General features: G+C 36.7%; 2 protein-coding genes across 3 annotated transcripts in view; one reads left to right on the plus strand and one right to left on the minus strand.

Moving 5' to 3' along the window:
- Pgant9 (polypeptide N-acetylgalactosaminyltransferase 9) overlaps positions 1-26,806 on the plus strand; it is a 136,273-nt gene that overhangs the window by 51,081 nt on the left and 58,386 nt on the right. For both annotated transcript variants that reach the window (XM_066726943.1, XM_066726944.1), the window contains exon 3: positions 8,082-8,127. The gene's annotated coding sequence lies outside the window, so the exon portion shown is untranslated. The remainder of the gene's footprint in view (positions 1-8,081; positions 8,128-26,806) is intronic.
- LOC136773843 (E3 SUMO-protein ligase ZBED1-like) lies at positions 23,231-25,932 on the minus strand. Its single transcript, XM_066727755.1, has 6 exons — positions 25,914-25,932; positions 25,665-25,766; positions 25,373-25,592; positions 24,987-25,236; positions 24,839-24,899; positions 23,231-24,777 (listed from the first exon to the last, which is right to left on the minus strand). Exons 1-6 carry the CDS (start codon positions 25,930-25,932, stop codon positions 23,231-23,233), a joined length of 2,199 nt encoding a protein of 732 aa, XP_066583852.1.

Consider the following 26,806-nt stretch of genomic DNA (forward strand, 5'->3'; position numbering starts at 1 on the left):
CTTGCGCGATCCGGAAATTGTAGTACACTGGAGGAGCATGCTCGCTCGTGTAGCCTTTCAAAAGGAACGTTCGAGCTACTTCGTCAACGTTTCTTTCCGAGATATCCTCCTCGTACCGTCCGTCCCCTCAACGATAGATGCAGAACCAGTTTTATTCCAGAAGCCTCGCGAGTCGCTGGAAAGCTATCCGGAATGCTGGTAATCTGCGGATGTACGAGGAATTTCTCTTTTCGAATTTAGCCACGATTAAAACTTATCCAAATGGCCGCGAGTATCTTGTTATTCCCTTTCCGTGGAATAGCGCTATCGGCTTCGCTGTTATGCGCCGAATTGCGGAAATGAAATTTAAATCACCGTGAAATAGCTCAAAATGGATTTCAATGACGAATTGGCATTTATTCCTATACGTTTTGTCGTATACTGCTTATATACCCGATAAACTTGAGTGTAATAAATGGAAAACTTATAATTATATATACAATTACTTTGGAATTATGCGAATTATAGCTAGCTGACGGTGTTAGCTATTAATAGTAGGAGTGAGTTTGGAGGTAGGATCATTAGAAAGGGTTGGCGGAGTATGTGTGCCGTGTGCGCAGAGATAGCCAGGATAGGAAGAGAGTCGCGAGAGGTCGTGAAGGCAAAGCCCCAGCATTGGGAAAGTATGCCGCTGAAAGGTCAGCTTACTCGTCTTCGCTTTATGGCGAAGCATTTGGCGTTTGCTGTCTTTGCTCGCTCGCCTGCTTCTCCTCCTCCTCCTGCATGACTCGATCTGACGTTACCACGATCAAGTCAAAGGATCGTCTCGAGCCTACGTATAAACGCGGATACACCTTTGCTTCGTTCGTGCATACCATTAACTTTGGACCAGATCTCTACGTACAGTTATCTATACGAGTGATAGATTCAAATATCTATTTAAAAGTATCCTAACCTCCTTTCTATATAGTATATTACTCTCTATTTTTCGAACAGTATCATTCATATTCTTTTAACCATTCAATGTCGTGTTTCCTCTCCAATATATATACTTGGTAGCTTATTATATTTTTCCCTAATGAATCAATCAATTCTTTGAGGTAGAAAATACAGTGGTGAGTCGATCTTTTTCTTCGATGATGATATCAAGGCAACACACTCGCTTTTCTCGAACGAGAGAGATAGGGAGAGAGAGGGGTGGGGGAGGGGGGGGGGATGAAACCGTAGAAAACATACGAATGTACAGAAGGTAGAGGGGTTAAAGGTGATCATGCAATTACGGTGCTCGGGACTCCTGAAAATGATCAGTTGGTGGATCCTGGTCACGTACTTCAACTGGACACCCAATCGCAGTCTAGACTCTCTTCTTCTTCCTCCTCTTCTTTTCTATTTTATTTTTTACTTCTTCTACCTTCCTTCGTTTCCGAAAGAAGACTGAGAGGAGGATTAAAAGAGGAGTCCATTAAGAAAGCCCGCAACTGGCCCGCAAAGCCACTCGAGCGTGATCGACCTGGCGGTCTGCCAGAATTTGCGAACCTCTCGCGATATTCCGCCATTTTTATTCCTATCGTGTTCTCAAACTGCCTCCTTCCCACCCTCTCTTCTTTCTCCTCATAGACACGGCACATTGACAGGTACCAATTCACACATTTGTAGATCAGTATCTTGATATATTTTTTGTGCCTTATAATTTTCCTTATAGTAATTAGAATCTCAATATACATATAATGCAGGATAATTTCGAACTTCCTTATTCCTATGATGATGAATGAATGAATGACCCTATTCGTTAATTAACGAAGCTGCATTTCTCCGTTTAATTTGAGCCTTTTGACAACGAGCTAGCTAATGATCCGAGGAAGGAAAAAACTGGTAGAGAAAGTACGATAATTTCTCGGAAACGTTGGATAACGCGAAGGCATCTCCAGGCACCTCTTACTTAATCTCGCGACAAAGGCAGAAATTGCAGAGGAATTGCGCGATTTAGCGATTAGTCTAATTCCATGGCTTGTTCATCTAGAAAGCATCAGAGCAGCAGATAGAAGGAGCAGCAGCAGTGAACGTGCTATTAAATTATGCAGAATCCCGACATGCTGGAAAATTAATGCTGCAGCACGTTTTGCCATTCCCTTGATTACGGAAGAATGACGCGCTGAGTGAAAAATTGATTGTGTTGAAAAAATCATTTGATTATTATTGTTTACTAATAGGAAAGAAATGAAAGAGAGAGAGAGAGAGAGAGAGAGAGAGGGAGGGAGGGGGATCGGTGAAACATTCATGAGATTGCTTAAACGTTAAGTTTCTTTTTATCACGTTTCAAAAAATGATACAATTTTGCTCCATCCATATTGTGTTTTATTTACTTGGAAGTGAATGGTTATAAATTTTCAATGATTCTCGCTTCTTCACGATTTTCGGTTTCAGCAAACTCTTGCGATAAATTTATCGTTCCTTGACTGAGGCGAAGTTGCAGCAAAGATAAAAGCAAAGTTTCTAGGGTCTCTGGATATAACAGAGTTTCTGCTTGGTGTCGCTTCTTACGCATAAATCTTAAAGATTATCTTGCTGTTTCGGCCTTATATGGACACGATAAATTTATACCACCATAGGTACCAGTAATTTTAACTTTGCAGTTTATGCCATATTATTACCAGCTGTTATCTTCCTAAATTTAGCAAAGTTGAATAAATTGAAATAATTATATTTTTATTTTCATTATGTAAAGATTTGGAGGGTTGCGTAACAAATGGCAGTTTACATAACCAAAGTGATAGATTGAGATCCTAAATTTCATTGTTGATCATGAATGGTCTATTGTTGGAATCTTCGTCTCGTATATGAAGAGTTGGAAAATTTTACAAACTCTACTTCCGCTGGTTAATTATTGCAATTTTGAAGGCGACCAAAGTTGATATGCACACCTCTATAGATCAATAGCCCAATTGGATGACACTATCCTTCCACCTACTTGTTCTCTTTGTAACGGTCATAAATTTATAAATAACTATGGTGATTCAAATGAAAAACTAATGCTGACATTGCATGCAAGAGAAAACTTATTATAATTGGCTGTGGCCTTTAAACATATTTTGTATCGAGGGTGCACGACAGCGTGGATATAGAGTCTGATTTAGAAATGAGATGCACCCTCGAACCAACCTTTTTGATTTTCATTTCGCGTGCTAACTCTTCCGAAAAGGTCCTTCAACCCTTTCTCTGCCAACCTTTTCAACCATCGCGTACTTCTACAATTACCACCAGAACTGCGTAACTTTACCCGCTCAGTAGTGGAAAATACAACTGCAGTTGCATATTGACAGCAATCAGAGCTTTCGGATAAAATCAGAAATCAACAAGTTTACTGCTTATTTTTGTCCGAACTCATAAACGATGTAAAACTGTGGTTAATGATACTCCGTGAAAAAATAAAACTATTTAGTTTTACTAGGGGGTAATATTATACTTTTAGTATAGCTATAATATTTTCATTGTATAAAAGAGTTTCAGTATTTCGTATTACAAATGATGAGGGCAAATACAAGAGGTTTTGGATAAAAAGGGGTGAGATGGTGGGATTAAGAAATCGCACGTGCATCGCGTAGCAAAGTAAGAGGAAAACTTCGTTTTGAGGAAGCTCGTCGAGCGACAATGTCCAAGAGGAGGGAAGACGAGCCAAGTCAAGCTGCTGCTGCATTTGCAACGCACGAAGAGAGCTTCGCCATGAGATTTCTGTCCAGCTGAAAATAATGTCAACGTTGTCTTCTTATCACTACTTATACCAGACATTTAATGCTTGTTTAATTGACTGTTTTAATAGTTATTAATAGTCTTTGTAGGCGTCAAAAACTTTGTTCTTAAATAATTCTCGATTAAAAGTGAAAAACGTCGTGATGGGCGATTTGAAAAATTCAAAAGATTTAGCAAATTGAAATCCATCTTGAGAAATAACGATGTTTTGATGGAAGTTGGCCTAACAGAGGGTGGGGCGGTGAAAGGGAAGAAGGTAAAATGTAAGAAGTATATATACTATTATGGGCGGTCAGGACTCGCCTGGGAGTTCTCAATGGCCTCACCTGTTTGCGATGGCCCTTTCTTAGTTCGTTCATGCGGAGCTCCCAGCTCTCCTACTACCTTACCCTCTGTCGTTCCTTCATTCTTTATACTAGTTTACGCCGAAAGTGCTAGGGAAAAAATTGAAACGCGTAATCATCCAAAGAAACAGTATTCGAATATATTTATAATGCAGAAAAATGAAATAATTTAGTGGCTTTAAGGTCGATGAAATATTTCATGAACATGGGTGGTAGAGAAGATAGGGAATTTAAATTATCGAATGAGGAGGTAAAAAATGGAAGGTGGGGATAGGGCAGGTAGTAAGTGTAAGTGCCATTATGGGTCAGGGCACGCTAGGGAGCTTTGAATGGCCTCGCCTGCCTTCGATGGCCCTTTCTAAGCTCGTTCGCGAGGAATTCCGAGCTTCCACTGACTTTACGACTGAGTAATCGCATCGTGAAATCTGGGCCAAGTCTTTCCTCGCAATATCCACACGAGATCTTTCGACTCTATGCAGTTTTCATAACCCTCCCCACTCTCCACCCTCTCTTTCTCTTTCTCTCTCTTTCTCCTTCACGCACGTATTTCCCTCAACAACCGTGTTCGCGAGAAAGCACCCTTTTTTACAAGCTTCCAGCGATTCAAACTCGAGCGGAAAGTTAATAAAGTCAGCAACACGCGATTTTGAGATTTATGCTTCAATTAAATCGCTTCTCCACTTTTGTATTCGGTATTCCAGCTTCGAAACGTCAGTCCTATTTATCTTATTAAAATCTCGTTTAATCGAATGCTCGGATTATTAAATAACTTCAATTTTATTGCGTGTCAGCTAAGTGAATTAACGGAAAATTGACGAAATTAAGTACAATGGGAATACACGTTCATAAGTTTACAAAGACCCGTATGGCATAGTAGAGCTTTCCGCGGGATTCAAAGCATTTAAGGAATAAGTTCTTTTTTCGTTGCATCATCCACCAGCTTCATTTAAGAGGGGAGCAATCGCAGCTGTCCAATCGATGCAGATTTCCTTCGACGTAAGATTCGAGCGAAACGAGTGACTGCGCCTTGTGACGATGGATCCATTTGCCTTCTTCCGCTAGAAAATCTACCTTTTCCCGGAAAGCAAACTGAATTCCAACACCTTTCAAACCTTCGGTTAAAACTTAAAGGGAACCCCAAGGAACTCCGATCTCCCATATAATTTTTCCACTGATATTTCCAAGCGAACGATTCAATCTATGCGCGAAAATTATGGCACTGATAATTGAATTCTGAATTCAATTTGGAATGAATCAAATTTTATATAAAATTGAAAAACAGTCGTTTATACGATGGTTCAATGAATGAATACTATCGAATAAGAGAAGCTACATGTTTGACGTTTTTTGGGGTTGAAACTGACAAAGTTATCTCTGTTTTATTCACGGCTCAGCGTTATCATACCTACGCAGAACAATGTAAATTTCGTTTTACCACGTTTCAAAAATGTATATTTACTCACTCAATGTTTTTCCATCTTGGAGCGTGCGCGCGCGCGCGGGCGCGTTATTTTCTGTTCTCTGTTTTTCTTCTCGATTTTTCTTCTCTGCTTTTGCAGTTTTTTTCTTGCATATAGAGGAAAGTTGGGCTTTGTTCGCTCGTTACCGTTACCGGTACATACGCCATGCTAACTCTATCGATTAGGATGGGCCGGCCAGACAGGTACGTATGTCGTTTTTCACGGCGCACCCTCCTTTCAAGGACATCCAAAACACGCCACTCCAGAACTCATTCGATTTCCGTTTTTAACTCTGATATCTCCTCTAGTGTTTTGCCTTCATTTGCACCTGAACATGCATGGTCTTTCGCTTTTATGGATAAATTTTTTGTGGAAACTTTCATCCGTTATATTTCATTATAATTATCTGAACGGGTTTGAGGTAGTACTTTACTGGAATGTTCGGGCACATTTAGTATGGCAATCTTTAGAAAAAGAGGTGCTATTTCTCTCTCAACATTCTTGACCCCTGCGTTAAGCATTCATTCGCTCACTGTCAAAGTGTCCAGATCTCTTCTACATATGCCACGAAAAACTTCCGAATATCTATAATCTAGATCCCTTCGTTGGAAAATCTTTTACATACCTGATTAATGATACCATAGATCTTTTCAGCTATTCAGAACGATCCCAGATTTATCCGAAAAGTGCTACCATTTATTTTCCGTATTTTCAGGGCTTCTTTGATCGAAGCTGTAACTCATTATTGTATCTTTATAAGTGGAACATGTCACATATTATCCTGAATCTTTTAGCCAAGTTAAGTGCGCACTCATGTACCACAATGATGAAGAAAATATTAATTATAAGCAATTTCTGGATTGCATCTAGTACTATAATAAGATTTCGTTCGAATCAAACCAGTCTATTTACATAGCGGGAAACTTCTAAAATAAGAATAATGCAGCTTATTGTCCAAGTCAAGTCAGAAAAAACGAGAGATGCAATTTACGAAGTAATAATACTATCGATAAATCTAACATTGGAAAAATATAATTTTCGTTAGAATTAGTAAAAGTTCAAGCTATGACACCACTATGAAATGCAGGAATCTAATTGTCTGACAAAGTTGAGTACGTACTTCGAAGTTTAGACACGACGATTTCTCACGAAACTTTGCTGTAACTATTTGGCAATATCGCGAATACATTAGCATTGGAATCCTCTCTTAGACTTCATAGGACGTTTTACTTCCCTTTTTCCATCATCCCCTCCTACCCCTCACCTTTTCCAACAACCAATTCCTATTTATTACCTTATTCGTAAACCCTGTTCTGAATTTTGAAATGAACTAATAATAATTTAAAACTTTTTTTAAGTGAAAGGTTATCTTGAAGTATAATACAAGAGATTAATTTATCGAAAAGTCTAAACGTTGCTTGATTAATAACTAAAAATAGACATTGATTTTTTGATTTATTGGAATTCTTTATTTTTCGATAGAGTCTGATTGCAATATTTTCTGTCTTAATGAATATCGTTTACGATTTTTCTTGATTATGCAACAATGCCTTCCTGGTCAACAATTAATAACACTGTGACCTTTCGTGTATTAAAAATGTATGTAGCATCGATTATTTAATCCACCTTCCGCACACAAGCATTTTCTATTCTTCCATACCTTTGTTATCTATCGATACTATATTGCATATCGATTTTATTTACCAAATTTTGCACTAGCACTTTTCCATACGCTATTAATTTTCTCTCCTTAAACTAAGAAAACGGTGCCAAGCAGAAAATTCGCACCCCAAACCTTACTTGCAAACATGTTTCCTCCTGTCAGTTTTCATCTAGGTCAACTTTAGTTATACAGTGTTAGCAAACTCGTTAATTTAAAGGTGCAACACAAAGAGTTAGATGGTAATATGGCATCAGCGATAAGACTGATATGAAAATGAGATAAAAGGCATCTGTATTAACTTTTCCATAGCAATAAATAATTTTATAGTAACGAAAATATAATAGTTCCATTCCGAAATGGGATATTTGAAGTAAGAAAGGAAATAACATCAGTCTCGGAAAGATATTACACAAATTATATGAAATATCATGCTGGATTTTCTAAGAGGATACCATGCATCAGTTGGGATTTCATCCTGATACTGTACTGGAAAGTTTGGTGAAGGCTTAGAATAAAATAAATATTTGCTAGTAGTAGATGCAATTTGCTAATAATGTTGATATTTTATTAAGCTATGGTACAGACTGGCATTGTTTACAGACTATCCCTCCTTAGACTAAATTAATCGAATTTAAGACGAATATTCAGTAAGTATATATCTATTTGTCGAGACGGGTGAAAAAGTTGTACACGTAGAAGCAAGCTAAAGCCATCTACTTACTTATTTCCGATCATCAGCTTTTCATCAACTCAGCCATCCTTTCAATTTTCAACCTATTATATTTAATGATTTTTAAAATATCCTTTGAATATAACGTTGAGCACTGTTATTAAATTATAACTTTTTATTTTTCGTCCATTAATGGAGACAATTATTTTTTGTTACAGGAACTCTTTAATCAAGGCTGAAGGTTGTTAGCAGGGTGATATAAATGTAAGTAAAAGAATTATCAGTTTATTTATTTTTTTTTCGATGATTACATAAATTACATATATTGAATAATCAAATAGTTTCTTGTTTCTGAGGGAAATTGGATTAAAAAATAAATCAAAAAGTTCCTATTCCAAATGAATTAAATCATAGTTAACTATTTAAAAGTAGATTTACTTCATCTCAGTCATGGAACGATGAAAATTTACAGAAAGGGAGGTTTTTATTTATTGGCGAGGAAGATAGTCAAGTTCTGAAAGTGAGAGATATGTTTTAATGGAAAAAGTAATTTCGTGGTTCATTCAAGAAAAGCGTGGTAAGTGGTAAGCGAGCAGGAGGGGTTACTGGAGGCTGTCGTTAGAAAACGTGGAAACGTCTGGCCTGTTAAGTCGACGCTGTGGGACTTTATCGTGACTTCTACGACCAATAGGCGCCACTTTGCCACTGCCGCTTCTGTTGCTGACGTGCCGCCACCCGTAACTCTAACCTTAGCTGCTTTTTTATTTTTTTTTTATTTTCTTATCTCATTTTACTTTTATTGTCCACCTTTTCCACCCATCTGTTCGCTCATCCGCCTCTAGCTGTATTGTTGTCCATGGCTCCGAAAGATTCAACAAAAGAACTTATTGTGGCGCCTCAAAAATATTTACATTTTCCTTTTTCCCAGCTTACTCCCAAGAATAGGATATCGTTACCACGACCAATTTCTTCTGATTTACCTTGAATTATTAGTCATGGACCACGGACATTTATGAATAGCTCCTTTAGTATTTCAATTTAATCAACCGATACGACTGAACTTGCTGACTATTAAAAGAACAGTGGTTTTTAGCAGCAGTTGGAAACCAATCAATAAAAAGATTTCCTACTAAATTTAAAAATATTCAATTTAAAAGTCAAATGCAGCCTGTCTTTTCACAGAAACATGCGGAATATAACTGATGAGATGAGGTTTTACGATTGAAGCGAGCAATTAAAAATGAATTAAAAATTAATTTTAACCGAAAGACTCTTTGCGTCGAATTGGTAATATATAATAGAAAGCGAGATGTCAAGGGAAGTAGTGAAGGTAAAAAGATTAGGAAGAATTTTTGCTCGCAGCTGTTAACATTACAACGACAGAATGATATCTCGTGGAAAAAGAAACGTTGATGCAGCGTTTGTCAGTCAAGAGAGAGTACGCAATGGGATTATGAGTGGAGGAGAGAGAAGAAGAGAATGGAAAAGTGAAGAAGATGGAGGAATGGATAAACTAATAATTGTCTCGTGGTGACGGTTGTGCTTAGCCAATAGGATAATCGTAGTTCATGCTGCAGTTTGTATTCCATAAATAATCAACATTGTATTCGGCTATATTCAGAGCAATATTTACCTCTTAATCAGTGTCTGGTACTCCTTTAAAGGATATTTAAGTATCACAGCCTCCTTTCCATCCTCCGCATCCCTCGCAGCACCTTCAACGTATCCCTATTGCTCGTTGTACCCTTTCAATCATACTAGCAACCCCCTATCCTTCTTACCCCCCATATCTCACCAAGCATTTCATGTCCATCCTACCCTACCTGTCTACGAACAGCATGCGTAGATAGAATGTGCGTTGTTAAGCTCTGTATCCTTGCCTGAGTTACCCCTTTGTGAATCCCTGACAAAGCAGATAGACACCTCCCACCAAGATATGAAGATCTTCTGCTGAGATTCGTTTTGCTCTACTAGATCCACCTTCAGTCTTCATTGAAATCAGCAGCGTTCGCCATCAGGCGCGAACACTTTTGCTTTTCAAAATTTGTCTTACTGCTTCTTTTCTTCGCTGTGAGCAACGAGCAATTTCATCCAGTAAGGGAGCACATTTTTAAATGCTTCAATCAAAGAAGATAAGAATTTTCTCAAGAGGCGGAAAGTGTGTTCATCCGAGTGGAAAAGGAACGGGGGAGTTATAATTGAAAACTTTGCGATATCGAATCAGAGCGGACGTTGTTTCTTGGTCACAACGGACCGTCGCAGTCTCTAGCTTTGAGGATCGCGTGGAAATCCGTAACTACCATTGTTCGGGAAGCTGTTTACTTTCCACCAATGAATCTCGACTGAGTGCTTCGCATCACGCGCAATCGATCGCTGCAATTAGACCCGCTATCATCCAGTCCACTCTTTTGCAGAGCCAAATTGCCACAGCAGAGTCAATAAATTAATCCGGAAAACTCTTGGAAGTTAAACGGTTGAGTGTTATTAAATCGACGAAAATTCCACGGGTAGCAATGGCAATTAGCAAGTTTAATTTCTGCAAAAAGTGGTTCGAGCAAGGAAGATCCTTTTTGAGATATGAAATCTGGCGTTAAATATCTTTGCTTTGAAAAGGAATTATTTTCACATGATTCTCTTTTTCCCGGTGGGACTCCTTTGTAGGAAAAAGAAAACTTTTTATTCGAAAAAAAAAATTAAATAAATTTCTGATAAGCGAGGTTTCCATTGAATAGACAGCAAATTGTTTCTTAAGTATCCCGTGCGATGCTTTGCGAACTGGCAACGTTGCTTAATGAGTGTCCGGTATGGATGGCCGTTGGCACGAGGAAACTTTTGCCTCACGAGCTAGCTGACCTTCGACCGGATGCACACTTAGACCCGGATCTCCTGGAGACACACTATATATCCCTTTCCATTTCTTATCGTTGTTATAAACTCAAAATGCTTCAGAAATGTCAACCGCTTGCTGGAAATTGAATAAAACACTTATTAATATAAAACATAAATGTAAGGGATACAGAAAGTAGTAATATGTATCATTAATCCTTCGATTGTTTAAGAAAATTCATTGGAGGAAAGTAACGTTTTATCCTAAGTAGGGTGTACCTTTGTAATTAAGCGTGATTTAATTAACATTCCGTTGCAAGATGAATGCATCAAAACCGGAATGCCGAAAACGTAAACTAGTCGACCTTGCGCATGAAACGACCGGAGCTGCGGAATTCGGACTTTCACAAGATGACCCTGACTCTCGTAAAAGGTTCTTGTGGAACTCAAACATAGTATATTGCCCTCAAACACTCATCAAGAAAAAAAATCCCGCACTGAATTGCTATTTGCTACTGTTTGCGAATATTGCGCTATAAATTTACCTAGTTTGAATGTATGAGTTTACCTCACTCTAAAACAGAATTATTAATCGTTTTTGTTTACAATTAAAAGACACTGATCACACACACATGAAACCTACAAAGTTCTATCATGTATAGATTTTTGTAATATCAAACATAATTAATTTAAATAAATATATGTTTCCAAAGCAGTTTTAAAAACAGCAAAAATACTACTTGGTATTTACCATTATTGTGTTAAAACGATATACATATAGGTATTGGAAGAAGTAATTATAAATTCTTGAAACTTATTTTCTTTAATAATAATAAAGTCAAAGTAGTGATTCTGTCATTGCAAGTAAAGTATTTAGATTTTGTGAAATATTTGAACAATGGATGTTTTCCATAAAATGTAAGTAGTAAACGTAAACAAAGATTATATTAAAAATATGTTATAAGAAGAAAAATTCATTAACTTGATTCTTCTAAACAAAATATATAGTATATATATGTTAGGTAAGAATTTTCGTGAAATGGCTCGTAAAATTTTAAGTTGCAGCCATCGCACTGCTTTGAGTGGAATTCCGTACGTGTTATCCCGGCAAAAGCTCTTTGGTCGCTTTTCTTTTTTCTCGGCTAAAGCTTTCCTTGTCACTTGGTTAATGAGAAATTTGCCTAGGGGTCAAGATACTTCTCTAAAAGAGCTAGAATGGCCACTGAAAAATCTTTAATGAGATAAAGAACACCTTGACGTTCTCCCTGCGTCCATTAATTAAATTAATTATACCAGCTTTTCAAAGCTTGCCTGTTTGTTCAAATGCTGTTCAGATTTTTCTAAAGTTTCTAACGATAGTATTCCCTGCTGTATTATGCTTAAGAAAATTTCAACGTGATTGCATTGATAAATTTGGTCAACTCAATTTTAAAATTACTTAAAAAATTCATAGACATAATATATATATACTTTACAGACTTGTTTTTACTATTTATTTTATTACACATTAAATTAATTTGCTAGCGAATTCTGTTAAAAATTTCCATTTAGACGAAAATGGTTAATATTAAATCACTGAATGTGTGAAACCTCCATTAAAGAAATAAGTGCCATCAAGTCGTAACCAGACTAATCCCCTTAAAAGTGAAGAATGACTCTATGGGTGTCATATAGTAGCTTGCAAGACATGCCGTCTTCAAACATGCTGAGTCTACGTTGTGAAAAAACTACCCTTAGCATAGGGTAGATACATGGGTCTTGCCTGAAGTTTCAGGAGGGTTTACTCGTGCACAACGACATCTTTACAAGCTACCAAGCGCGGTTTCTTTTCAACTAGTTATCCCTCCTCTAAGCCCTACCTCTCTTCAATTTATCTTATCAACACAGTTAACATTTTTCTAATAACCTTTCGTCAGTGTCGTACACCAATCAGTATTTTAATTTCTTTTACACTGGATAAATATGTAACACCTCCGAAAAGTTCAATAAGGTTTGCAATGACTTGCTTGGGTAATGCAGAAAGTTAGCGATCTCATTTATGACTTTGCAGATTTGGTGTAAAGTAGAAAAGCGATTTCCGATCGAAAAGTACACGCAGTTTAGGCCGTAGAAGCCAACACACGTCTCGGCCCGCTGCCAGATTCTCGTGTTTCAGCCTCGTAGACATTCCCTCATGGATTATTCAAAGTGACTCGCTTCATTCCTGATCCTCCAGTACCAGCATTCTTGTCTACCTGTTTTTCTCTCCGCCTTTCTTACGATCGAAATGACTTTTGCTCTCGAGATCTTTGCACGCTCCGAGAGTCTTAATTTAAATACAACAATATTACAATTTCAAATGCTACTGCCTGTCATCATGTAAATTCATGAATCTTTTATTCCTCACACCTTCGTTATTTACATTGAACACCAAAATTTCCCTCAATCTCAAGAAAATAAACATTAGTGATTAGTTTTTTCTGAATGTTTGCCATAAGCTTTCTTCAATTTTATGAAAACTGCTATATATATTACTCGACTGGGTGCTTTGGTTCAGCAGCCTCGTTCGAAAAATGTGTCTGCTTTTCATCAGCATTTCTTTTGTGTTGCCTGCCAAGCTGCTTCTCTAACACAGCTGAAATTTTATATGTAAACGATTATTAAAAAATTGCCTGTATAAAAAGAAACTTGATGTTAGAGTTGGTCGGCGAGTAAAGTAGAAAAAGGGCTGATTTGAACAGTGCAACGATAGTTCAAAGTCGAACGGACTTTTGAGAGTGGATATAGAGTGAAGGGCATTTTTACAGAAAGCTTTAAAACCACTTTTCCCTCACATCGGTAGAAAGTCGCATGCAGGAGAGAGTAAAATTCTTCCAAGCTGCATGATTGTTTGCTTCGTTTACGAAAACCCCAAACCACGTTCGTCGTTTCTTCGAACAAAAAGCAGCTCCTTCTCTGATCCTCTAAAAATGATAGAAAAAGCAAAACTCGTTACTATTAGTTTTATCGTCTTTATTCATAAGAATTTATTAAGATAATTCTTGAATTATGAAGTAAAATAATTGATGGACTTTATGGAGAGAAGGAGGTAATTTTGTAAACGGCGTTAAGGGAAATAAATGGCGTCTGGCTGTCATGGCTGGGGGCCCAGGGACTTGCAGAAGGTCGCGATCTAGATCTTGACTTTTGCGAAACCAGTTTGTAAGGCAACGTTCGATATTGTTGCTTACAACACGCCAAGGCTACTGACCCTTCCTTATTCTACGAGGTGCAAGTACACCAAGCGGAACCTGCTCAAGCCAGCCGCTTGATTTATTTTCCTCAGCAACGTTTACAAAGCTCGTCAATTATTTTGTTGAATAATTCTGTAATTGGAGACGTATAATGAATAATAGTCTAAATACCAAGTTTCAAAATTCCCAAACTGACATATTGATTGATTTTATCAAAAATTCTATCGATTCGTGCATAAAGTAAATGAAAACTGATGAACATTTGCGTGTGCTCCGACTAAGAGTCGAGGGAATTAATAAATGATAAGATATTTTAGTTTAATCGTAATCATTGTTTGCTGCAATTCGCGTAGAAGGAAACGTGGCAATAGAATTATACGAATGGAAGGCGTGTCGATTCAGACAGTCATTTGGTCAATATACCGTTAGGTCTCTTGCAACTATTCACATTAATCAATCTATATAGCCGCATCTCTGACTCTGACTGTGAAGCTTCCTTACCAATGTGCCACTGCAGCTACTGTCAATTGAGCTAGACTTCATTTTACAATCTTTTATTATTCTTCTTCCTATTGCTTTTCCTTTCTCCTTATCTGCTTTGCACTCTGTGGCAAATCGATGCCATCGCCTTCAACACACTTATTTTCCCTCCAAAGTCATAAATTTATCTCACAAACGTGAATGTCCCGTTTGAGCGATATACGACACTTGCACCTGCTGTATATTCATGCAAATATACTCATATCTTATTCTTTACCTTTTGGTTCGTTAAAATTTCCTTCCTCTTCGTTAGGTTTACCCAGGAAATCTCCCAAATTTTATGATTTGTTCTTTATTTCGTTTGCGTGGAATTTTCAGAAATTTGAGAATTTCAGTTGCAAAAGTTTTGATTATTAGTGAAGCTTTCAAGCACTGAAATTGGATTCATGGCAGATTGCGAAGGGAAACGAGGATTAAGCTTTCGTGCAGAAAGTTTTCATTGGCAGGGAATATGCCAGTTTGTTTTTGCATAAAGAGAAGAAAAACCTGAAGATTATTTAGGAGGAATATTTATCGTTGCATCGATATTTGGACTTCACGAACTATGGTAGCAATATCGTTGGAAGAATCATAGCAGAATAAGTGGCACCAGATGCAACCTTGTAATAACAGAGGAGCAACTCTGGTGCAAGTCACCCCCCGTACCCCTATGCAACTTACGCCCCCACCCCCTCCCCTTCACTCTCTCCCATGGAACTTGTCCCATCTCACAAAATCTAATTCGACACCGCTGCGGTATACCATAGCCGCTTCAATTAGCGAATTCTTGCTGCACACCTACGTTGCCATAATTAGTCGATACAATTCCAACGCGTCTGGCCAATCTCGCTTATTACCAACCGATTACCAACCGTCTTGTAATAACTACTTAAAATTCACATCAGGCATGCTACTTCGCTTCTCACTCCACCACAAACTCTATATCTTTTATCTTTCTCTTCCCTGTATACATTTGCACCGTGAATCTGTTTAGGAATTCGAATGAGGAAATGAGAGTGCGCGAAATTAAGTAGTACATTAAAATTGTCTAATTCAACGCTTTTGGCTAAAAGCCAATTTCACGTACAGCCAACAGACTCTATCACAATGCTTTCTCGAAGTTTGTTCTTGGATGAATGGTTAATGGGTTTATTTTAAATGCATTTCCAATTTGCCAAAAGAAAATATCTAGCCAAACGATAGTTTATAACTATTTCTACAAATTTCTTTAACGAATGTTTCTTCTTATAATAATACATATCAGCTGTATAGAAACTCTAGAGACAATGCACCAAAGATTGAATTTAAAAAACTGTAATATCATCTGTTTTAGAGTTTTAAATAAATATATTGAAGAGGATTGATATTCGAGTGAGAGCAAAGGAGAAAGCCCATCGGGAATGAACAAGCAGACTAACTGACTTTGGTGAAGCAAGAGATGGGGTAGGGATGAGTGGCGGGCGAGAGGTGGAGAGGAAAGGATAGGTTGGGCTGAAGATGAAAATGAAGAGAAGACGGTCTAACCTCCTGGCCTCCATCCTCCAGTAAGGGTAATGGGATCCTCGCTCTCGAGGCTTGTAGATGAGATGTTCGCTATATCTGTGAGCGAGAGCACCTTCTAATCGCATTCCGCTCTCGATATCTCACGTCGCCCACCTTCTTCTCGCGAAATTTCTCCTCTCGATCATCAAAAGGTCGCAACGAAAGTCACTCCTGATAATTTGCATTATAATATCCTTTCTCATTAATTGCCCAATTAATTCGCCCATTCAAAAATTCACTAACCTTTCACTTTCACCCCAAGTGCTTAATCGATAAACTGCTGAAATGGCAATAAACCAGTAACCACGTATCGATTATAGTAATGTGTACAACCATTATTTGCTTATACAATGCATCATTTGTTATATGTGTTATTAATTATACACCATAATAATATTAGTCTCAGGTTCATTCTAAATACGGTTTGAAAATATTCGCACACTGCTCTGAAAGTATAAACAAAGCAAATCTGTAATTGTTATATTTGAACATGAATGAAAAAAACTTAGATTTTAATGTTTCTCTTTGAAAGTGCTTACAGTTGTAATGTAATAGTGCAGAAGTCTCTAGAACAGCAAGGAAAGGGAGAAAGAATATGGATCGGTGGAGTTTATAGCCCTTTATTATTTCCAAGCTTTACTTTGTCCATACTTGCGGTCACTGCACACGTTTCTCTCTCTCTCTCTCTCTCTCTCTCTCTCTCTCTCTCTCTCTCTCTCTTTCAATTTCTCTCCCTTTAAGCTTGGCTCTTATTGAATGGACCAGTAGAACTATATCCATCACAAATGACACCATTGAGGCATATAATTGCTAATATTATCCGCTTCCTCGATAATGCTTATGTAATTAATTACGCAAGAGCCTAGCTCCTCCTTGCACAAATATCATGTTCAGCACCGGTTCTGCTTACACCTATACACAAATTGCTCGATTCGTCCTCCCTATTACTCTCCATATCAATGTCATTAAATTCAGAAATTTATTTGAAATTTTAAAGTTTATTAAAGACGAAAATTGAAAATTGATTAAATTTTCGAAAATTTTGTAAAGTTAATGAAATTATGTTACATTATTATTGTTATTCTAAGGAAAATAGGGCTTGGCACCCACGCTGTCGTAGATGGAGCGACGAAGCAAGTTTAATTTCTATCAACAGAGCTGCATGGGACTATGTGGAAATTTGGTTTAAATTCCGGAGGATTTACAGGATGATAGGAAAGCATCGTCTGAGCAATCTAAATTTAGACAATTTATCCGGTGTTTCTTGAATGTACTTTTAATTATGACAATCCCAGCATTCTAAAAGTCGCGAGTATATATATATAGAAAAACAAGGGAGAGATAAGAGGATGGCGCGAGTGTTCATTTAAAAGAACAAGCTTGTAACAGAGTGTTTCTCCTTATCTACTTAGTTCCTTATTTCGCGCTAGTCGCGTAATCCCACATAAATTGCCAACGTGGAAGTGAGAAAACGGAGAATTCATGGTAACGCACGTCTCGGAGTGAGTAAAAGGCGCGATTTATTGGATGGGATGCAAATTGAAGCGTGGTTAGCGAGGACGTCGAGAAGCAATGCGAGTAAATCGTTTAACCCCCTTCTCGCCCCTGTACATTTACCCTGCAATCCCAGCCATGAAACTTCCAGTCCTTTTCTTTCCGATAATTCGCTCATAAATTCACGAGAAACTGAAATAAAAACTTGACCCGATCGAAATACAATTTCCTACGAGGCAGTCGATACAACAAAAAGGATATTGCTGATTTTGTTTGCAAATAAAACTTCAGATCGTATTTTCCTGAAAGTCGTGCTGTGTTGGAATAATTTTACTTTTGTCGCGAATCGTTAGAATTTGATAAAATTAATTGTTAAGTTTTGAGGGACTAGACGGACAATTTGTATTTTTCATCATTGTCTGCGTATTTAATAGTATTTTCTGTCTGGAAAAAAGCAGTTTTCCATCCATCGACAGGAATGAGCGTTAATACCCGAAAAGGGTAAAAAGGGAAATACTATATAGTGGACTAGTGGCTATGTCAAAGCAGGGTAGCTTACTTTGTGTTGTTATTTTGCGCTTTTGTTGCTTTATCTGTCTCACGAGAGCTTAACGAAAGAGAAAGACCGCTTCAAGATGGCTAACCATAAATCACGTTTTATCGGAGGAACGATTTTTCTCCAGTGCTTCAAGAATGCCCTCATTCGGTCATCCAGTGTCCCATCGCTGGCCTAATCTTCCCTTCTTTATTCGAAAATCTTGATGATCATTATTACTTCATTCGCACGTTTCATCTCCGTGCAAACGATATATTATACGTTTGTCGCTTCGAACGAGAGACCTCTGAAATTGTTTGAAAAATCTTGAATTATTTGCGTCGTTAGTTTTGAAGGGACCATTAGACCGACTTGATTTTTATGGAGCAATGAAAATGAAAATATTGGGATGATAAAAGTGATTTGTTTTCTTTGCCGCCTGAAGGGGTTATCGGACACAATATTTTTTCAACAGTCGATCTACTTTATCCAAGGGGTTCTTACACGTGTCGAAGATTCAAAGTTGCGATCCTCTTTATGGAACGAAGAAGATTCGTATCGGTTGGAAGGCGTGTCTGACAGTCCGGAAGATGATTGCCTCTGCCAGCTCAGCCGAAAGGAGCCACGGAAGCAAAAAGTCTGGCAGGTCCTTCCGCTCGAGCGAAGCATCGAAACGCGATCCTTCGTCGAGCATGCGTAGTTTTTTCCTTACCACACCACCACACATTTCTTCAACGTCTTACGATTTCATTCCGTCCTCGTCACTTCCATTCTTATCGGAACTTATAACCACCAAACTTGAATAGAATTTTTTATTCATTGCAGATCTGTATATATGTATAAATATAGTGTTACATTCTCACATATCATCTCTGACAAAAATGTATGTACTACGTAGAGATACGCGTATGTTGCTTTTTCCAAAAATTGAAATTTTTCCTATTTTAAATGGGAAAAAGCAAAAAGAAATATAATTTCTGTCTCGGCAAACACTGCTTATAAGCGTATATCAGCGAGGAAAGATTTTGCTAAGTTTTCAAGTCCGCAAATGCTGCGTGTCCTGGGAGTCATCGTCCTGCAAAGCCACAAACGATAAGATTGCGAGGGCAATTCTCTCTGGTGACATTCGTCCGGCTCTTGCTAGGAAATTAGAAATGAGGGAAGGAATGAAAGATAGTCGGAGAGGGTTGAAAGATGCTGCGGAATAAAGGAGAGCTGACCCAAGGGTGAGATTTGCATACCACTAGCGATCTCATCTTGACTCAAACTTCTCCAAATACGACTCTTCTTCTATTTTCCCAAAGTTATGCCACTCAGTTATTTCAGGAATAACCTCCAACTTAAACCACCAAGGGATCAACAATAATGGTCAACCTTTCAACAAAATAATCTCCTTAATATTTTGCAATATTATTCGAAATTCTATAGTTCTTTAACCGTATTTTTGTCGACAAGAATCAAAAGCCGTAAAGCGTAAGAAATTCTTTTCCATCGTGAATTGCAGCATTCTTTTTGATCCCTGTTTCGATCAAACATTCAATTATAGAATTAAAGCAATTTTAGCGCGTGGAATTTATCGGTGTAGAAAACGATGAAGAATAGCGACTTGATCGAGGGTTGCAGGCCGAGTGAGAGTGAGAGAGAATTTCACTGTAAAGAATCAAATGGCAAAGTATTTAATCGCTGCATCGATTCGCGAGGAGAAAAATTGGTCGTTTCGCCAGGTGTCGTTTTTCTGTGCCCGCTGTTCTCTAATCCAGATTATGGTCTGCAGTGGAATGCTCGATGCAGCCATAGCCACTGTTTTGCTTCCAGCGACCGCTGTAAAAACTCGTTCCGCGAAAATGCTTTCAAAAAAAATATTGTCAGGATAGCGTAACGTGAGAGACGTCGTAACTTTGCCAGTTTCACTGCGTTCGACGTCGAATCATCCAGCACGGTGGTTTCTGTGTGTGTACGCGAACGCTATACGAAAAGAGCGAAAGAATTCAATGAATGTTATTTATGAAACCTGAAATTTCAATCAAGACGTAAATTGCTATTGCTTAATGGAATTTTCGAATCAAATGTATATTTGATGACATTTGGGAAGGTTTTCTTCCAAGGGGTAAAATTGATCGCTGCTTAAGTAAGAAAAACGAGCATTGACGGATGTCAACTAAAAAGTATCACGTAGAAGCAGTATAGATTCGGATGCTTCAGGGATTCTCATTAATCACGGTCATGTTCCTCGGCCATAGCCCTTGGATAGCTTGAAACGTGGCTAGAAAACTTTACGAGCGTCGATCAGTAGCTTTGATCGCTGATTCAAAGGATCCCCTCCTTCCCCTCGCCCTTCTTCCACACGCCATTTCAGTCTAGTTACATTTTGATCTTTTTTTACTGCCATGGTACCTCGTTTGACACGAATCTAAAAAAAACCCTTTTAACCCCGCGCCTTCCTTTTCTGTCTTTCAGTTACCACAGATTTTTCACGCTTTATCTTATTAATTTTAATTTCACTCTAGTATTTTTATAATGTTGTATAATTTTTAGAAATCAGAGGGTCATTCAGTGTTTAATAGCTCATGTAGAAAATTCGCTCTCTTTCGTACAAAATGGTTAAAAACACTTTTAAATTTATCTGTATGCTCAAAAAGGGATCTGGAGCACGATATACTATAACGAAGGGTTACATTAATCCGTGTTCTTTGTTACGGTGTCTAATTAAAAACTACAACATATCATTCGTTTTTTTAACTTTTCTGTAGCGCGAATACTCAGAAAATGTGAACACATTAGCATAAGTATTTTACGTTAAAATATTTTATTAACGCTAGCACCTCAACGGTATTGTATGTGTGCTTGACGTCGCGACACTGTTGTGCTTCTCTCTTGATTAATATTCAATTAGTTTTATAGATAATTTTAGTGATTCATTCCAATATTTAGCCATAATTCATTGAGCAATATATTCACTGTCTTAATAAAATTGCCACTTTGAGTAGTCACTGTTACGTGCATTTGTAAACCTATCCGGTATTTAAATGCACATATTTATCTTTTTATAAAAGATATTAATTTCTACAAACTGGAAGCTAAGCGAACTATAATATTATTCTTATCGTAGACAGTCAGTTATAAAAAGTTGAAAGATATTCTTTTCAACATTTTCAGATATTTGAATATATTGACTTTACTGTGAACTATTGAATTATCAATATTGTGTCAATTTCCAGAAATATATGTGCACCATGTTAAATGATTTACTGTATCATCCATGCGAAATAATTGGATAAATTCATGCATTTAGAGTGAATTATATAGATTTTACCGTAAAAGATGTAAAATTTGAGATTTTGAAAGCTAAGTAAGGTGGTACCGTGGAGAATTCAGTTTGAGGTTGAGTCGACGAGCCTTCGGGAAATATTTCTATGAATCGCAGTTTCCTAGCTGAGGCGCCGTAAAGCAGCAATTTAACCTGGGAATAAAATTTAATGACAAAGTGGCTATGAATGCGGTGAAAACTATAAGATCTAATAAGCGTCAAGTACTATTCCAGGCATGTAAAAGCGGAATGGAAGCAAAGGTAGATGGGAAGGAAGAGGTGGGGAAGGAGGGGTGGAGGGGGGGGGGGGGAGTAGAAACGAAAGAAAGAGGTCGTCTAACCTTAAGGATAAGGAAAGAGGAGCGAAAGAGCATTTGGCGTATACGATCCTGAGGATCATAAGCAAGCTTGAAGTGCAAGCTCCGCGGTGCTTGAAACTTAATCCTGCGCGTCGTCATAAGATAACGCTTGGCATCGCATAAACTTCATTGTCCTCCGGGTAAGCGCCAGAGAAACACGCTCGTTACACAACTTCGTCTGCATTGTTTAAGCTCCACCTCCTCACCTCCTCCCTCTCCCTACGCTACCCTTTAATCCTTCAATTGCATGGCCATCCTTCCCCGGCTAGCCTCAATACTCCTGCTTCTACCACACTCATCCTCTTTTCAATTAGTAAAAATTCATTAATCAAATTAATAAGCTATATACCATTGTACGTAGCATTCGAAAGCGCATTACGATGCATGCTACGTTCCCAATGAAGCTCGTCACTCCGATAGGATAAGCGCTCGCCAAAGAAGTTTCTCTATAAAGATCGACGACCAACATTTATTTTTTGCTTTGCTGTTTAGCTTTTTCACAGGAATCCCTATCCGCCCCTACTTCTAACTAAGTTACTAGCCCATGTTCGTTCATTCCCTTAGTTTCTTTCATGAATCGTAATTCCGTATCGATTTTTCCAACAGTTTCCTGAATTCCTGACAATTTTCGACGTAACTTTCCAGAGTCAGGACGAAGGGGAGGGGCGAAATTTTTTGCAGGTCTCTGGTGGAAAACATGCCTGCGATTTCCTGTAGGAGAAGTACGTTGCCCTTGGCTGCGAAGCATCGTGGTAAAGTGGCGAGGTAAAAAACTGCTGGACGTTAATGGGTCGGCAAAGATTATGGGTAACCGCGGATTTTACATCGGGGAGGACGAGGGAGGACGATGGTGGTGGACAAAGTTCCGTTACTCTTACGCGCATAGTGATGCAACGGCTCCGCGATCGGTCCTCTGCCATTATTCCCTCCTTCCAGGAGAGGTGAGAAGTTTCCGCTGAATTATGCATGATCCCCTCCCCTCGCTCTCTGTCGACGGATAACCACAAAATATACTCTCTTTATCCACACATTCCTTCACTTACTCAGCAGTCTCTTCCTTTGCTTCGACTCCTGCCTTTCATTCACTAATCATCTTCAGTCTAGGGATGGGCGATGTTAGAAAAAAGTATCGATGTTTAATAAATCGACTTTTGAATAAATCGATAAAAAAGATCGATTATTCTTAAAAATAATCGATTTAAATCTATGTTTAAAATTTTATATTTTTCTGAATTATATATTGAATTATTATTATAAAACACTTAGGATAAACAGATAAAAATAAAATAAATAAAGAATTATTCATTAATTTTATTTACCATTATCATCGCGTGAACAAAACAAATATATTATTTTCATATAATATAGTATGTATATGTATAAATACTATATAGTAATAATAACGGCAATTTAGCATTTCAAAATTATTAATCCATTATAATATTAAATTAAAGGAACATCTGAAAAAATATATTAATCTGAAATTTATATTCATGTAGTATAAAATAGTATAAATGTGATGAAGAGTGCAGATATATAAGCATAAAACATAATGAAAATCTAACATTTAAAATTACCAATAGTTTTCATCTAATGAACTTAAAAATAATAATTTATTTAAGCGTTTGCCTGTAAGTCTGCTTCTATTTTCATTTTTAATAGCACCTGCTTTAGAAAATAAGCGTTCCGAAGGAACGGACGTAACAACAATGCTTAAATATTTCATGGCTACTGGATAAAGATTTGGATATGCATGGATCAAGGTTTGCCAATGTATAAATGGATCTTGATGACGGTCAATCACTGGCTGTTGTAAATACTGTTTTATATCTATGTTAATTCCATAACATTCATTTTCTACATGTATATCTTGTGAAACTAGCTCGTCGTGAAACTGCCACAGATCATGTGCTATTTGTGCTGTTTTTAATTGACATTTATCAAGTTTTTTAATTTCTCTAGAAGTACATGATTTGAGAATTTTATCTATTTGAGTTATTGTGGTAGTAGCTGTTGACGCATGCTCAAAATGCAGTCGTTTAAATCTTGGATCTAATATAGTCGATATAGATAATATTAAGTTTTTCTCGTGATCCTGAAATCTACATTCTATTGCTTTCAGCAATTTAATTTTTAGACTTGATCCTATTTCAGTCTCAGCAGTACGTTTTTGTAAAGATAATTTTAAACATCTTATCAGTGGAATAACTAGACTACTTGTGCAATAGGTTTCACCACTTACTTCTCTTATAGCCTTTTCAATTGGTTGCAAAAACTGTATAGCATCTTCCAATATTTGCAATTCTTCTCGATTTAACATGTCAGGTATATTAGGGCATTTCAGACTAATGGGATAAACGTAATCTTTTAATATTAAAAAACGCTCTAACATATAATAAGTTGAATTCCATCTTGTCGGAACATCTTGTTTAAATTTTAGAGCGGTATCTTCAGTTTTACCATCTCGAACCTGCAGCCTTATTAATTCGTCCGATACAGAGGTGCTTCTTTTAGTTAGAGTAACAATGGCTTTAACCTTAGCTATAATATTTTGTAAAGAAGGTATCTCTTTCAAGGCATCTGGCACAATATGCGAAAATAAATGTGCAATGCATGATAAATGTTTCTGTGGTCCAAATAATAAAATTGCAGCTTTTTTTATATTTGCTCCGTTATCGGTTATGATTGTATTAATTCTTTCATGACATATTTTAAACGAATCTAAATTAGCTTTTATAATTTCTACAAGATAGTCAGATGTATGGCTTTCTTCTAAAGGGCTTGCACATAAAGTCCCATTTTTCATTTCATTTTTAGTAGTATCTAAGTAGTGTATTGTTAACGATAAATAACTTTTATTAGAGATATCACTCCAAATATCACAAGTTAAAGTGATATTCATAACTTCAGACATATTATCTATGAATCTTTCTTTCTTCTGTTCATATGTAAAGTCTAATAAATTAGTTATCGTTTTTCTGCTAGGTACTTTATATAGCGGAACAACAGATTTCATCAAGGAACGAAAACCTTTTTTCTCCACGATATTTATGGGACAATAGTCTACCAAAATCATATACATAATCTTATTAGTAATTGTTTCAGTAGTAGAACCTCCTTCTGAAAAAGATGAAATATAAATTATATAAATAAATGGATTTAAATTTAAGAAATAACTCACTTGAAAATGAATTTATCTTTTCAAATGCACTAGTAATTTGTTCGTCGAACTTGGGTTTCGTCTAAAATATAAATAAATAATATTTTACAAAGAAACTAAACGTAATTTAAAATATGCGTTTATAATATTCTACACTTTCTGAACTTACATTAACTGTATTTGACAGACCACTTTTGCAATTAGTAACATTAGTAGAAGTACAACTTTGTTCATCATTTTTCTCTACGCTATACTGAATAGGATGCTTTCTACTCAAATGTTGAGATAAATTTGTTGTGTTACCACCAGATTTATAAATATTGCTACATATTTGGCAACGAGCTTTGTGATTATTAATCTTTTTAAAATATTTCCATACGGGACTTCCTTTAATTTTGTATGTACTAGTGGATGAAGATCTAAAGTATAAATATTATTAGATACAAAATATTAAAGCCAGTACACTATATAATATACTATTCTTTAATAAACAAACTTACTACTAATAGAAATTTCTATAAAATGATAGAAAATAAAATAAATATTATTACTTACATATTATTATTATTAAGATTTTCATTTTTATTATTAGTATTTAAATCATTTGCTAAATCTTTAACATTTGCATTATTATTATTAGCTTCATCCTCGTAAATAGGTTTAAAATCCACACCATCAAGAGAAAAATAAATGATGGTAATTTTTTCATTTGCAAGCTTCACTTTCCCATCTTTAACAAGTTTCAATATATAGTTAGTAGCATTTTCAGGTGAATCTATAAAAAAAATTAGTTATTAGAACATAATTTTCTATTGATTATGTATCTGATACCTGAAACTGTACATACGTTTCAGTTTTATGTAAGTTGAAAATTCCAAGTCTGCAATTGTTAACGGGTTGTCATTATTTATTTGAAAATAAACCGAAAATTTTCTTTCAGCAGTTTTTACTAAAATATTAAAGAAAAATTTTGCTTTTAGGTTATTTATACAGGGTTTTTAAGTTGAACTTTATTACAGATTAAAGTAATAATATCTGAAATACATTTGTTTTCCATTTCTATTCTGTGGAAATAATTAAATACAAAAATACTTACAAGTTGTTGATGTAATCATTATTACAAATTAATATATACGTAGCCAGGCTCTGTACTGCTACATAGTCGATTTTCAAAAAAATATAATGGCCAAGTCAATGTATAGTTAACGAATTTAAAAATCACTTATCTATAATTTATGTGACGTGTATTATACATTTTGCTGCTAGGAGCCATTACGCTCCGCTTCACAAAACATCGAAGAGAAGGTATCTAAAAATCGATGTAAAGTCGATTAATCGGATTTAAAAAAATCGATTTTAAATAATCAATTTTGCAAAAAAATACATCGATTTTTCCATAATCGGCGATACATCGCCCATCACTACTTCAGTCTCGATTCATCATCACACTCGATCCTTTCAAAAAATACTATTCTCAGAAATATTTTTCATCCCACAAGACCTCAACTAATTATACATTTCTGCAATATTATTCTACTCTATTGATCTCTTTGTACACTTCCTGCTGTATAATTTAATGCGTGGCAATGAGGGATTTCAAGCGAATACTTTCTTAAATATTAATATACGCATCATTGCTGGGGTATTGAAAAAATAGAATTGGCCTATGAGTCTCGGATGAGATGGTGTATGGGATTGAGCTAATGGGGTAATCATGTAAATGTAGTGTCGCGTATAAGAGGACGACTGAGAGAGACGATAAGCCGTGCGTGTCATGTTGGGTTTGTCTGGCGCGTATCGTTGGTACGCTGGTTGGCTGGCTCTTGTATTAGATAAAAGATCCTATCCACCACTACCACGGTGTTGGTAACGGTGTGATCGATACAATCTCCTCTCGGATATCTTCAGTATAGCTATACCAAGGAACTGGACGAGATTCCAATCTCCACTAACGTACAGACCATTTTCATTACTCGCCAAACTCGGAGC

This window comes from Prorops nasuta, unplaced genomic scaffold (genome assembly GCF_024137725.1).
Source record: "Prorops nasuta isolate Cenicafe-Biocafe unplaced genomic scaffold, Cenicafe_Pnas_1.2 PNAS00005, whole genome shotgun sequence".
NCBI lineage: Eukaryota > Metazoa > Arthropoda > Insecta > Hymenoptera > Bethylidae > Prorops > Prorops nasuta.